General features: G+C 42.4%; 1 protein-coding gene across 3 annotated transcripts in view; it reads left to right on the forward strand.

Moving 5' to 3' along the window:
* The window catches only part of KIF13B (kinesin family member 13B), a 180,565-nt gene that overhangs the window by 47,920 nt on the left and 118,080 nt on the right, over window positions 1-14,565 (forward strand). For 2 of the 3 annotated variants that reach the window (XM_058288052.2, XM_058288054.2), the window contains 2 exons: window positions 7,930-8,040; window positions 13,832-13,966. In XM_058288052.2, coding sequence (XP_058144035.2) covers window positions 7,930-8,040; window positions 13,832-13,966 — 246 coding nt within the window. Of the gene's footprint in view, window positions 1-7,392; window positions 7,443-7,929; window positions 8,041-13,831; window positions 13,967-14,565 lie in introns of those variants that run through there. The other variant, XM_071211863.1, reaches the window with a different exon arrangement.

Consider the following 14,565-nt stretch of genomic DNA (forward strand, 5'->3'; position numbering starts at 1 on the left):
CAGAAAATGGTGGAGAGTAAACAGAAGTTGGAAAAGGAAGCAGATTTTTGCTTGTTTCTCATTTGCTAATCTGTAGAGATCAGAAGGAAAGTTTGCACATCTCAATAATCTAGCTTTCTCATGTCGTGGGTTACTTATGCTGGTAGAAAAAAATGTTTCATAGTAGAAGTACTTGTCTAGTGGTATTTCATGTATAATCTTTTTTTCCTTCTTTATCAGAGAAGCTGAGGGTTTTCAGGACAAACATGCGTAAAATACAGGATTCCCATGCACCACTCCACCACATACGTCTTGCCTTGGTGTGGAACATTTGTTACAAGTGATGGTAGCACTTTTTTATAATTGTCCTATTAATTAAAGTCCATGGTTTAACTTAGGGTTTACTATGTAGTGTAGTTCTATGAGTTTTTAAAAAAATTTTTATTCTGTTACTATCTATAAAATCTAACGTTTCCCCTTTTCATTACATTCAGATATATATTTCAGTGCTATTGAGTTCAGTGTTGTGCTCCCATCACCACCATCCATTACCAAAACATTTCCATTTCCATCATTCCAAAAAAGGAATTTTATGCCTAACTTCTCACTCCTTATCCCCACTCCGTCCCCTGGTAACCTGTTTTCTGGATTCTGACTCTGAATTTGCTTATTCTGATTATTTCGTATCAGTGAGGTCATCATGCAGTATCTCTCCTTTTGTATCTGGCTGTTCCACTGAACATGCTGTCTCGGAGTTTTTCCATACTGTCGGATGCACCAGGCCCTCGTTCCTTTTCCGGCTGAGCGATATTCCCTGTGATGTACATGCCTCGTGTAGGACAGCCTTGGGGAGCAGCAGGGCAGGGGTGGAAGCTGCCGTGCGCCCAGCACGGTGGAGGGACACTCGGGCTGCTCATCTTCTGGCAGTAGTGAATAATGCGGCTGTGAGCATTGGTGTGCAAATATCTGTTTGGGCCCCTGCTTTCACTTCTTCTGGGTGTATAGGAGGGGGCTTGTCGGGTTACGTGGTATTTCTATTCTTGGCTCTCTGAGGAACTGCCAAACTGTCTTCCGCATGGTGCACCGTTTCATACTGCCACCTGCAATGAATGAGTGTTCTTGTTTCTCTGTATCCTCTCCAACTCTTGTTATTTTGCTTTTGTGTGTGTGTGTTTAATTGCAGCTGTTCTAATGAGCGTGAAATGGTATCTCATTGTGGTTTTGATTTACATTTCTCTGATGGCTAAGGATGATGCATCCTTAAGCATCTTTTTATGTGCCTTCTGGCCATTTGGAGAGATGTCTCTTCTTTTTGGAGAGATGTCTGTTCAAGTCTTTTGCCCACTTTTTAATTGGGTTGTCTTTTTGTTAAGTTGAAAGATTTCTTTTATGTATACTAATATCAATCCTTTATCAGATTTGTGATTTCCAAATATTTTCTCCCATTGCGTAGGTTGTCTTTTTACTTTCATGATAAAGTCCTTTGAGGAACAAAAGATTTTAGTTTTGACAAGGTCCCATTTATCTGTTTTTTCTTTTGTTGCTCATGCTTTGGGTTTAAGTCTGAGAAACCACTGCCTAACAGAAAGTCCTGAAGATGCTTCCTTACATTTTCTTCTAGAAGTTTGATAGTTCCAGCTCTTATATACAGGTCTTTGGTGGATTTTTAAATTTGATTTTTATATGATGTGAGGTAGGGGTTCTCTTTTTTTTTTTTGTACATGGGCATCCAGTTTTCCCAGCACCATTTTTTGAAGAGAGTTTTCTTTCCCAATTGAGTAATCTTTTCTACTTTGTCAAAAATCAGGTGGCTGTAAATGTGAGGGTTGATTTCTGAGCTCTCAGTTCTGTTCCATTGAACTATATGTCTGTGCCTGTGCCAGTATCTTGCACCATCTATTACTGTGACTTTGTAATGTTTTAAGATCAGTGTTAGTTTTCCAACTTCATTCTTCTTTTTCAAGATGTTTTTAGGTATTTGGGGCCCCTTTCCCGTCCATATAGATTTGATGATTGGCTTTTCCATTTCTGCAAAGAAGGTTGTTAGAATTTTTATTGGAATTGCATTGAATCTATAAATTGCTTTTGGTTCTGTTGATTCTCTGTATTGTATTTTTGTTTCCATCTCATTTATGTCCTTTCTCATCTTTGTTATTTCCTTCCCTGTGCTTTCATTGGGAAGAGCAGCTTTTGCTCTTCCTTTTTTGGTTCTTCCAGTTTTGAGTTTAGGTCCCTGATTTGAAGTCTTTCTTCTTTTTTTTAACCCTCCACCCCATCCCCTCCCACACCCCCACCCCAAGATACCTCCCTCATCTGTCTGCTTTTTTTTGCTTGCTGTCTGCCATTTGCTGTCTGTGCTCATTGTCTGCTGGCTGTGTCTGCTCATTATGTTCTCATTGCATCAGCTCATTGCATCAGCACACTGTGGCTGTTTGTTGCACCAGCTCATTGTATCTGCTTGTCTTCTTTTTTAGGGGGCACTGGGAACTGAACCTGGGACCTTCTGTGTGGGAGGCAGGCACCCAACTGCTTGAGGCTCATCCTCTCTCTCTTTTTTAATGTAAGCATTTAGAGCTATGAATTTCCTTCTCAACATTGCCTTTGTTGCATCCCCTAAGTTTTGTATTTTCATTTTCATTTATCTCAAGATATTTCCTGATTTCACTTCTGATCTCCCCTTTAACCCATTGATTGTTTAATTTCCACAGATTTATGAATTTTCTCTTGCAGCTTTCACATCTCTTATCTTTTGCATTTAATAGTTTAATCGCTGTATGATGAGGTATAATTTTCTTATGTTTATCCTGTTTGTTGCTCTCTGAGCTTCATGAATGTGCATAATTCACATCTTGTGCTAAGTTTGGGAAGTTCTCTATCATTATTTCTTTGATTATCCTTTCTGCCCCTTTCTTCTCCTTCTGGGACTTCTGTAATGTGTATTTTGGTGAACTTGATTGTGTCCCATAGCTTTTATTATTTTCACTTTTAATATTTCTTTTCTCTTTCTGCCCTTTAGCCTGACTCATTTCAAGTTCATTGGTTTCTTCCTGCTGCCAGCTCCATTCGCTCTTGAAAGCCTCCTGTGCAGTTTTCATTTCATTTATTTTGTTCTTCAACTCCAGTAGTTCTGTTTGGTTGCTTTTTAAAATTTCTATCTCTTTATTTAGACTCTTCCATTGTTCCTTCATTGTTTTCCTGATACCCTGTAGCTCTTTCTCTCTATTCTTTCCTTCTTCTCCTTAAGTATTTTAAGATAATTTTTTAAAAGGCTTTGTTTGGAATGTCCACATTTTTGTCTTTGTTGGTGTTTTCCGTATTTTTACTGTTTTCCTTGGAATGGGCCATCATTTCCCATTTCTTTGTCTTGTACTTTTTTGTTGCACATCATGCATTTTAATATGTTGACATGTTAACTCAGGGATTTGCTCCCTGGGTGTCTGTTTCCTGGCTTTGTAACTGCTGATGCTAACACAGGGATTTTCTTGAGCTTCAGCCCTCCTGCCAGCAGGCTCTGCCCAGGGGAGCGCAGCGAGGCTTTCACGTCTTCCTGGACTTCTGCCGTGGGTTGTCGTGGTCCCCTGTGCACAGGAGCGTGGTGTCCGCCCTTTCCCAGGGGAGAGCTGCCTCTGCCTTATCGGAAGCCACAGGCCTTTGCCCCGGGCTGTCGCCTCTGTAGGTCCTCACACTCCTTCCTGCTCTCACTCTGGGAGGAGGGCCTCCCTGGGCAGGACTTCCTGATTCAGCCTCTCCCAGTCCAGCAGGCCAGGGGCCCACGAAGGAGTGCAGACCGGCCCGGAGTGCCTGTGGGGCGGTCAGGAAGGCACCAGAGCTCTCCACCTGCTCCCCAGAGCCGGGCTCTCCTGGCCTGCCCAGCAGATGCAGCCCTTCAGCCGCTGCCCCGCAGCCCTGCCTCTTAAATCTCCTCTGCCTGCCCTGTCCAGGGAGGGCTGAAACCGTGGCTGCGCTGCCCTGGTCCACCTGGTAGAACCGTGGCTGCGCTGCCCCTGTCCACCTGGTAGAACGTGGCTGCGCTGCCCCTGTCCACCTGGTAGAACCCGTGGCTGCGCTGCCCCTGTCCACCTGGTAGAATCGTAGCTGTGCTGCCCCTGTCCACCTGGTAGAACCCGTGGCTGTGCTGCCGCTGTACACCTGGTAGAATCGTAGCTGCGCTGCCTTTGTCCACCTGGTAGAACCGTGGCTGCACTGCCTTTGTCCACTGGGTTGACCCCGTGGCTGCTGCCTTTGTCCACTGGGTTGACCCCGTGGCTGCTGCCTTTGTCCACTGGGTTGACCCCGTGGCTGCACTGCCTTTGTCCACCTGTTAGAACCGTGGCTGCCTTGGAGCTGGACCCTGTGACCAAGTCTGCTGATGAGGAGCTGTGGTCTGTGACTCTGCACACCCTCCCCTGTTCTTGGGGAAGAGGATTTTCGTGGCTCTTTCCGTGAGCAGCCGTGAGCGCGGGACTGCACCACACGGTGCTGCAGCGGTGGGAGCCGCCGCACGGGGGAGCGGAGCACTGCGCTCCGCGTGAGCTTCCTTCCTCTGCCCTCGCCTGGTGCTGCACGTGCTCTGAGGCCTCTGGGCCTCCCAGCTCGTCCAGCAGCACCTGCTGCTCTGTGGTTCTCTTCGTGGAGGGACTGAGCTCTGGAGCTCACACTCTGCCATCTTCTCTAGAGCTCTTCATCTGTATTCTTTGTTTTTTTGTGTTTTTTTTTGGAGTACCAGTGATTGAACCCAGGACGCCGTACTTGGGAAGTAGGTGCTCAGCCACCGAGCTACATCTGCTCCCCTGTAGTCTTTTTTTCTTCTTTAAGTACGGGGACTGGGGATTGAACCCGGGACCTTGTGTCAGGGAGGCTGGCCCTCAACCGCTGAGCGACATTGGCTCCGCTGAGTTGGCTCTCTCTTCTGTTTGCTCCTTGTTTTGCTTGTTTTGCTTATTTTTGCTTGTTGTTTTTGCTTGTTGTTTTGCTTGGTGCTGTTTGCTCATTTTTTGTTAGTTCTCTTTAGGAGGCACCAGGAGCGTAATCTGGGACCTCCCACGTGGGAGATGCGCGCTCAACTCTTGAGGCACATCCACTCACTCCCTGTATTTTAATCTGTGGTCCTTATGTTCTATTAGTGAATTTGAAAACCTACATAATTTTAACCTTCAATGAGTGATCATCTTCTCGTCAGAAGCAGAAAAAAACACCAGCTTTGGGATTTGTCCGTGCGTTAATGATCTATTCCAACGGATACCTGCAGCCGTGGGGCTTCTCCAGGGCTGGCACCATAGTTCCCTTCTTCCTTGTGGTTCTCTCTGTCGTAGTAAGTTTTCCTTAATACACGGTGTTTTAATCTCCAGAAACTGCCCTTGTAAAATACCAGAAACCGGTTGGCTTTGATGGAGGGCTTGGTTTGGGGTAAAAGCTACTCCAAGGTCGTGAAAAGTCCTCCTGAAGGCACCATGGCAGGAGCCGCCTCGCCCACGTCAGCTGCCATGCGGTGGACATGCGGGCGGCCGCCTCGCCAGGCCCTGCCCCCTCGGCTGCAGCCCCCGGCCCCGCTGGGCCCTGAGGCACGGGGCTTGCTCTCCCGGCCTCCTCGCTCAGCCCGCGGCTCCCTCGCCTGGGCCTCAGCCGCTGAGCCTCCCCTTGCGTCACGCCGCAGGCTGTGTACGCCCCCCCGCCCCCCGGGTGTCCCGGTTTCCAACCCAGCAGGCGGGCAGAGGTTCAGCCTGTCCCGCCTCAGTGACGAAGTCCAGTTGAAAGGGTCTCACACCCACAGGAATGGGTGTAATTCACAAACTGGGCTTTCTCTTTTTAGGATTCATATAAGAATTTCAGACTGCCCCACACGGTCAAGACAGTTACATTGATTCTGTTATCAGACTCGTGCTTCACTCACACAGTGGATATTGATAAGGCACTGTCTATGTGCCATGCACTTTGATGCATGTAGTTTAGTACATGTAGATAGTGTAGCACTGATGTGGAGAAAGCGGCCACGGTAGCTGCTGAGGGTGGGGAGAGGGAGGAAGAGGTGTGATGTGGGGGCGTTTTCAGGACTTGGAGCTGTCCTGGGTGGTGCTGCAGGGACAGATGCTGGACACTGGGGGAGAGTGTGGACTTCAACGTGGACCACTGTCCATGTGCTGCAGCGGTGCTCCAGAGTGTATTCACCAGTGCAGTGAATGTGCCACGATGATGCAAGAGGCTGTTGCTGTGGGAGGAGTGGGGGGTGGGGTGAGGCCTATAGGGGGACCTCATATTTTTTGAATGTAACATTTAAAAGAAAGAAAAAAAATTAAAACAAAAAAAAGAATAGAGGGAGAGGGCAGTTACTGATTCAAAAGAAAGATTTATTTGGGGATGCCTAATTTGGGGGAAAAAAGAGCTTTATTGTTATAGAAATATTTAATCATGTTCAAAAGTAGAGCAAATAATATGATGAACGTCTCTGATGAACCCATTACCTAAGTTCAATGATTATCAACACCTGCCTCCCAGATTATTGTCAAATCTCGGACATCTTGAGATACCTTATTTCTGAATATTATTTTTCCTGGTCACCCAAGTGTAGTCTGCAGCCAGGTCTGTTTCTTTTTAGTTATGTGAAAAGTCTGTTTCTTTAGCATGGTAGCTAAGAGCACAGGCTGTGGGTCACAGCCTGGGCTTTAAATCCCAGCCTAACTCTTCATGTGGGCAGGTTTCTTAATCTCCGTAAGCCTCCTTTGAGGAGAGTAATTGTGTTTGTCTCACAGGTTAAAGAATGTATGAGACAACATACGTGCCTGTCAGACACTGATAGAAGTAGGTGACTCGTCAGTGATCCGCTGATCTGCTGAGTGTCTTTCTCCATCTAGATCCTTCTAGTCTAGGAGACATGCTTAATCTCACCTCCTTCACGAAACGTTTCCCGTTCACTGGTCCCTTCACGCAGCCCATACTAATCATCAGTACCGATATTTACAATCAGTAAATTAGGGATGTTCCATAACTGTTCTCAAAATACCAGATTGATGTGATTATGTTAATTGAAATATGAATAACTTTGTAGACTGTACAAAATTAGTTTAATATATATTGTTTCCTTTCACTCTCATGTCTAATTCAGTGAAATAAATGGAATTGTTTTTATTTTATGGATAAAGCGTTGAGGTCTGGGGTAATTGGTAACTTACCTGAAGGCACCCTGGTTTTAAAGTCCTGCTGTTCCACAGTGACTTCCGTAATGCCTCTGTTATATCCAGGTGTGTTAGTCTATTATTTTTCCTTCCCATAACTGTTACATTTTTACTTTTTCTTTAATTTTTCAGAGGGAGTGGTATAGGAAGAAGCGCTGCCTCTGGTTTCTGTGACCTTGCCTGACTTCTTCCTCCCCGGCCTCCTTCTTTCCCTCCTCTTTTGTCACTTCCTGTATTTTAACAGTGTGCCTAGATGACAGCAGCTGTAGCCAGCCTTAAGAGCACTTAATTGTGGTAATGCATGTGCATCCTAACGTTTCCTAGTTTAACCACTTTCAGATATAAAAACCAGTGGCACTGGTCACCTTCATAGTGTTGTGCTACCAGCACCCCAAGCCACGACCAAACCCTTCCCTTGCCCCACGCAGGAGCCCGCCCCCCTTGAGCAGTGGTGCCCCGCCCCGCCTGTACCCTGCACCTGCCCTCCCTGTCTGTGGACTTGCTCCCCAGCCGTCCCGTGAGTCAGTCAGAGCTGTCCTTGCGTCCAGCTCCCCTTACTCAGCATGGTGCCTGCAGAGCTCCCCCCGTTGTGGCATGTGTCAGAGCCTCCTTCCTTTCTCACGGCTGAGGAGTATCCCGCTGTCGCATGTCCCCTGTGGTCCGCTCATAGACCCCGGGTGCTGCAGCGCCGAGGCGAGGCAGGTTGCGACGTTTGTCCTCGGTAAGCTCACTCTTCAGGTGTCATTCAGACACTTCATTGAAGATAGTATTTTGCTTTCAGGCAATGAAGTCTCCAGAGCTAAAAGATCGGCTGGAAGAGTCAGAGAAGCTGATCCAAGAAATGACTGTGACCTGGGAAGAGAAATTGAGAAAAACCGAGGAGATCGCACAGGTTTGTGTTTCCTAATTTGAGATATAAACCTCATAGGACGTTTTCTGGTTCTGTCTTTTTTTTTTGAGGTACCCGCCTGGGGATTGAATCTGGGACCTTGTATGTGGAAAGCCTGTGCTCAACCACTGAGCCACATCAACTTTCCTGAGTTGGTTTTATTGTTTGTTTATTTTGTTTTTTCACGTGGCACGGGAAAGTGAACCCAGCACTTCCCATGTGGGAAGCAGGTGCTCAACTGCTTGAGCCACAGCCACTTCCTTTGGTTCCTTTTGATTTTAGTTTTGCCAGTGGCAAATCTAACTCAACTAATAGGAATCTAGAGCCATCAGAGTCTATGCATTATGAAATTTATTTGAAGGATAATGAAAGTATGAATATAATTACAGTACGGTTGATTATTTATTCAGAAATAATTTTAAGTTTTTAGTGTCAGAGTAATCTTAGGTTGTTAGGGTTTTTTTTTTTGGTTTTTTAAAGATGAAATAACTAGTTTGTCGCCTCTGGCACTGAATACCCAATTTTGTTGAGTGCTTTACAGATACATAAAAGTTTTGGTAAAGAATTTACCCAAACTTCAAAATTGCACTTAGTAGGTGTTAGCCATGGGCTTCCTTTAAGTAGTTAGATTTTGCTTCTTTTTGCCAACTCAGGAGAACTGATATAAAAAACCTAAATATGAGGTGACTCTTACTCTTAGAAAACTTGCAGTTGATAGAATTGTGACTCTTAGAGTGGAGCCATTCTTCTTGGGAGAAATTCTCAGACGTCCAACTGCCTGTTTCCTAAAACTCTTCTCCCAGCCTCCTCGTTGGTTGGTTGTCCTGCCTCCGTCTTAGGTGTATGTGGTGCTGGGGAGCTCTGTACCCCTTTAGTAGTGCTTTCATTATTGGACAATGCTAATAGCACATATTTAGTCCAAGTGTTTATTTTTCATTTCTACCAGCTAGCCCTAATTCTACCTTCTAAAGCTAAGAGAATATTTGTTCCACTTGTTTGCTGTAACTAATAACACTATAACAGCATAGCCAACATTTATTGGATACACTAATGTATTTAGTTCTATGCTAATCACTTTTAAATATAGAATTTCATTTAATCCTCCCAATAGCCTATGGGATAGGTACTATTATTACCTAATTCAGTTCTTCAGCTATTTAAAATAATTTGTCTCTTCTCCTTTCTTTTCTAAGCTAAAAATCCCTAGTGTTGTCAAACTGTTCCTTGAACCAGAAAATGTGTAGAACTTCCTACGTCTTTTGTCACCCAGTAGATTCTATTGTTAAATGTGCTGCCCAGAATAAAACTTTATACATCAGGTATTGTAGGATGGTACGTTTATTACTTAGCAAAATTTTGACATTAGATGTATGTTCTTTTATTTCTGATATTTCCTATAACCTGAAGATTAGATATAGAGACTTGATTGTATTATGGTTTCAATTAACAAGAATATTGTACTTCCTATTGTAAATAATGTTTCATTGTCTTGCTCTGTGTGGTAATAGTAGTGATTATTTTCAGGTGTTCTCAGCCTGTACTATCCATTATATACTATCCCACAAGTCTTTCACCTCATGCTTTTAACATATATTGATGCTGATCTTCTAGAATCATTACTTTTTTGTGGGTTAAATTTTATAGCAGAGTCATCTTTAAGTCCCAAGTTAAGCTGATGCGCAAGTAAAATCACTAGTTATTTTTCAGGTGAACTGTTCCTGAAATTATACATTTCAGTGCCCTGTCCTTTGCAACCCTCAGGCTTAAATGCTTCTGAGCTTTTCCCCTCTCTCATTGAGACATACCTGGTCTGTTGATCATTCACCTCTTCTCAACACTCAGAAAGACCCCCCCCTTTTTTTTCCCAATGTGTGAAAAGTGAAAGCTGTCTTTAGAGCAGCATTTCCTAAAATATATTTCTTGCAGTACAAGCAAAATATGTTGTCTTGGGGAGGGAGCAGGGAGTTCTCTGGTCGGCTAAGTTTGGGAGGTTCTGAGGAAATAAGTTCAGTGATTTCAGGCTCTGCACACTATTTTAGAGTCTAGTCCAAGTCAGGCAGTCTCTCTGGGAGTCCTCCAGGCTTTGCACCGTCTTCCAATGTGGCAGCCCTCCGAGGTCCCTCCTCCCAGTGAAACTTGTGACCCTTAAATCGTGTAATTTTACTATTGTTTAATTGTAATTTCCTAGTGAGTTTGTAAGGTTCTCGGGGGAAAAGGCCATAAATTTTAGTTTTTTAAAATATGTGCTCAGCAGTATTTTTGAATAAATGAAAAGAATTAAGTTAACTAATTTCTAAATCCAGAGTCTTACCTAATATACCAAGCTGTCTCTTATTCTTACCTCTTAAGTTCTCGTTGAGAAGCCTAAGTGAGCTCAAAACCTTGAGATTGATCAGGAGTTGGCTATGCTTTGGGCCAAACCCAGCCTGCCACTTGATTTTAGAAATAAAGTTTTATTGGAACATTGCTACGCTCACTCATTTATTGTTGAAGGATGCCTTTGCACTACAGCAACAGAGTTGAATAGTTTTGAAAGAGACCACATGGCCTGCAAAGTCTACGGTATTTATTCGATATTTATTATCTAATCTTTTATGAAAAAAGTTAACTGATGCTTTTTTAAAAATTCACTTCCTTTTATTTCTTAGGAGGTACTAGGGATTGAATCTGGGACCTCGTATATGGGAAGCAGGTGCTCAGCCACTTAATCTCTCTCCTTAACTGACTCTTGACATCAGAAGCAATGTTTGGCGATATCAGTATACATAACTAAATTTTATCATATAATACTTTTTTTATTGTTGGAACTGATACCTTTTTTACTTCTAGATATTGTAAACATTTATAGATTTGTAGACAGTTGAACAGCTTCAAAGTTTTTTGTGCAAATATAACAATGATAGTTTTCCACCATTTTGGTTTTAGATAAATATTTTGTCATGTTTTTACCCGTATAGGGCAGTAGAGTAAAGCAGTAGTTTATTAACAGTACTAACTTAGATTATTGTTCACTTATATCCCTGCCTCTGATGGACATTTGCTGAATGACCTTGAACAAGTCTGTATTCAGTAACATTCATGCCACATTCATTCATCACTATTGGTTAAGAGCCCTAAGGTCATTACTGGGGTGTGGGGGTATTGGAAATAAGATTAGTAAGGTTGGCCACCCCATGAAGGCTTTGACTGTTTAACCAGTGTATTTAGGTTTTACCAGTGGGTATAAGAGATTTTAATTTATTAACTTATCATTTAATACATTTGAGCACTTACTATACACTAGGTATGATTTAAGTATTTTATATGCATTATCTTATTGTAATTCTATCCTTTCCCTTACTCTCAGTGGCTCTACCATCTTTGAATCATACATCCTCTTTTTAAAATTTTGTTTATTTTTAAATTTTTTTTGGTTCTACTATGTATTTATTTTTTAAATGTTACATTAAAAAAAATAAGGGGTTCCCATATACCCCCCGCCCCCCATATATCCTCTTGTCTCTATACAGTTAAAAAGTTTTTGCTACTCTATGACAATAACAAATTTTTTCTAAATCTTTTAGTTTCATAGTAAGAATTAGTCGAATCATATTAAGACTAAGTAGAAGAAATATTACAAAACTTTAAAGTATTTACTTGTAGAAAATATTAGAAAGATTATTATGAAGAAAATTTAAATTAACTGTGATTCCATCACTTCAAGATAACCACTGTTAAAATCGTTGTAGTTTTTTCCAGACTTTCTCAGTACACATATAGTTATACTAATTTATGTCCTAGTTCATGAGCATCTTCTCATGTCATTTGTAGTCTTCAAAAATAGGTTGTTATTGTATCAATGTTACTTCTCATTATGGGAATAATTAGTTACCAAAAATCCCTATGTGAAAGCACCTCTCAGAAGGGATTACACAAAGTAGATTAGAATTGCTTTCCTTATTTTATGAACATGGTTTATATTATTTTATCAAGGAATAATCATTTCTTGGGATTGAGTGCTCAAAATTCTAACATCTGTTGGTGAACTATTCAAAATTCTGAAAAGGGAGCTGCCTGCTTCCCACAGGGGCCGTGCTGGGTTCGGTCCCCAGTACCTACTAAAAACAAAAACCAGGCAACAGGCAAATAAGCAGAGAAACCAGCTGAGGGGAGCTGATGTGGCTCAGTGGATGAGCATTGGCTTCCCCCACACACGAGGTCCCAGTTCTAATCCTCAGCTCTGGTACCTCAAAAAACAAAATGAAACCAAACAACAACTTCTGAAAGATACTGTAGTTCTTTCGTTTGTTGCAGCAAAGCCGGGAGCTCTGAACCGCAGAAAGACCCAAAACCAGCACTCCAGAGAGATGGATGAACAGTTTTATTATGCATGGGCCTAGAGAAGAATTAATCTCCAAATTCTGGACTCCATTTTTCAGTTTTCTTAGGTTTATGTGGGATTTCAGGTGGGATCAGCCTAACTTTTGCTCACTGGCTAACGCGTTGCCAGGTGAAATTTTGCATGTGGGGGGTTACAGAGGCAGAATGCAGCTGCAAGGTTGCGGGCTGATTTATAGAAGCGGGCGGGGGGAGTCACTCGTTTGATATCTTCCTGCTAGGCCATGTTTTCACAGGCTGACTTACAGAAACGGGGCAGGAGTTACTCACTTGATGTTCTCCTGCAAGGCCTTGCACTCACAGGCCAATCCACAGAAGCGGGGCCAGGAGTGACTTGTTAGATATTTTTGCAAAGTTACGCTTTTTATTTCTTAACATGTTGAGGGATTTGGTTGAAAGACCTAGGACCAAAATATCCCTTTTCTTGCTTTTGTAGTAGTGTACTTCTAGGTGGGATGTGTTGGCTGAGTTGCAGTGGACATGTAAAATAGGATGGTATGCTTAGATATAGTTTTATACTGCAAGTTTATTGTGTGACCCTCGTTAAATTACAGTGATTGGTCTGCCTTTCTCCAGAATCAGAGGGCTGGTGGCTGTGAGTCCTCCCTGCTTGCTCTTTGCGCACAGGGACACCTGCACTGCCCTGATTTCCACACCTCAGTCATAGAGCATACTAGGCCATGCTCTCTCCAACGCCTACGTTCCTGTGCAGATGAGGCAGGAGGCATAAAAAAGAAAGGCTTATATTCTTAGCAAGATAGTGCTTGAATGCATACATAGGTTTTATTTTGATAAATTCACAATACTGATTTTTTTGAAAGTTCCTTGTGTGTCATGCACCGTATTTGGTACTAGGAATACAATGGTGAATAAGGTAGAAACCATGCCCTCAAATTGCTTCCTGTCTGGTGTGCTGGAAAATGGTCAAGTAAATCAGGTGTGACAACAAATAGCCCTCAGTGTGAAATCCCTTAAAGGAAGAGAGTTCCTTGGCGCTTCTGGGGCCGGGGCAGATGTTGCATGTGACTGCAGTGCACAGGTTCTGAGAGCAGGAGGGTGGGGTGGGAGGTGGGGCCACGGGGGCGGGACCAGAGGCTGTGACCCTCGGGGAGCTTGCCCCCATCCCTGCCTGGGAGCCACTGACTCCACTGTTAGATATTTACAGGAATGGAGCTCGAGAACGTAGCAGTATCTTGGTGGCTGCATGTAATATGCTTTGTTTTTCAAAACAAAAAGTTTTGGTTATAAAGAAATCCATTATATAGTTTAGAAAGGAGAAAAGTATAATCGTCTGTAATAACATACCTAAAAGTACTGTGTTTGAATTATAAAGTTATTTAATAATTATTTAACATTAGGTATTTTCTGTCTTGCCCCTCAACAGTTGTGGCATGTTACTTCTCTAATATATTTACAGGAACGACAGAAGCAACTTGAGAGCCTTGGCATATCTCTTCAGTCTTCTGGCATCAAAGTTGGGGATGATAAATGTTTCCTTGTTAATCTGAATGCTGATCCTGCTCTTAATGAACTTCTTGTTTACTACTTAAAGGTGAAGTAATTTGCTTTACTGATGGTTTTCTGCCATAAAAAAGAATAGTATGTTGTGGTATTTTTTTAAACTTGGCGAACCATGCTTTTTTACAAAACAGTTGACATTTTTTTTATTTGAATATGCTGGGCTATAGAAAATCTTGGATTTCTGGGATAGGTTTTCTATTTTAGTTTTCGAGTCATGTCATTAAACCTAGTGATATAAAAATAATATTCTGATATTATTTCCAAAAAGTTAATTAGCTTAGCTTCCATTATTTAACTTGATTTATAGAAGAGAATCAAGTAGATAACTTTAAAGCTTAATGGATGACTTTTAAAAACTAAATGATTCATTTAGTCTGTAGACTAAAGCTTTTGTGGTTTATATGAAGCACATATTTTTTATGAGAGGAAATAGTTAAAGAAAGTAAAGTTCTTAGGACCATTTGATTTTAAATTCGTGCTTCCACTGACTCTTAGGAAAATAGAATAGTTTGGATCATTAACTGACAACAAAAAGGGAGAAGATGTCGTTGAGATTGAGAGGGTCAGTGTATGGAATGAAAATAAAACAAATACTGGTGTACTTTGAAATCTATAAATTCTGGGGCCTAT

Source organism: Dasypus novemcinctus, chromosome 25 (genome assembly GCF_030445035.2).
Source record: "Dasypus novemcinctus isolate mDasNov1 chromosome 25, mDasNov1.1.hap2, whole genome shotgun sequence".
Classification (NCBI taxonomy): Eukaryota; Metazoa; Chordata; class Mammalia; order Cingulata; family Dasypodidae; genus Dasypus; species Dasypus novemcinctus.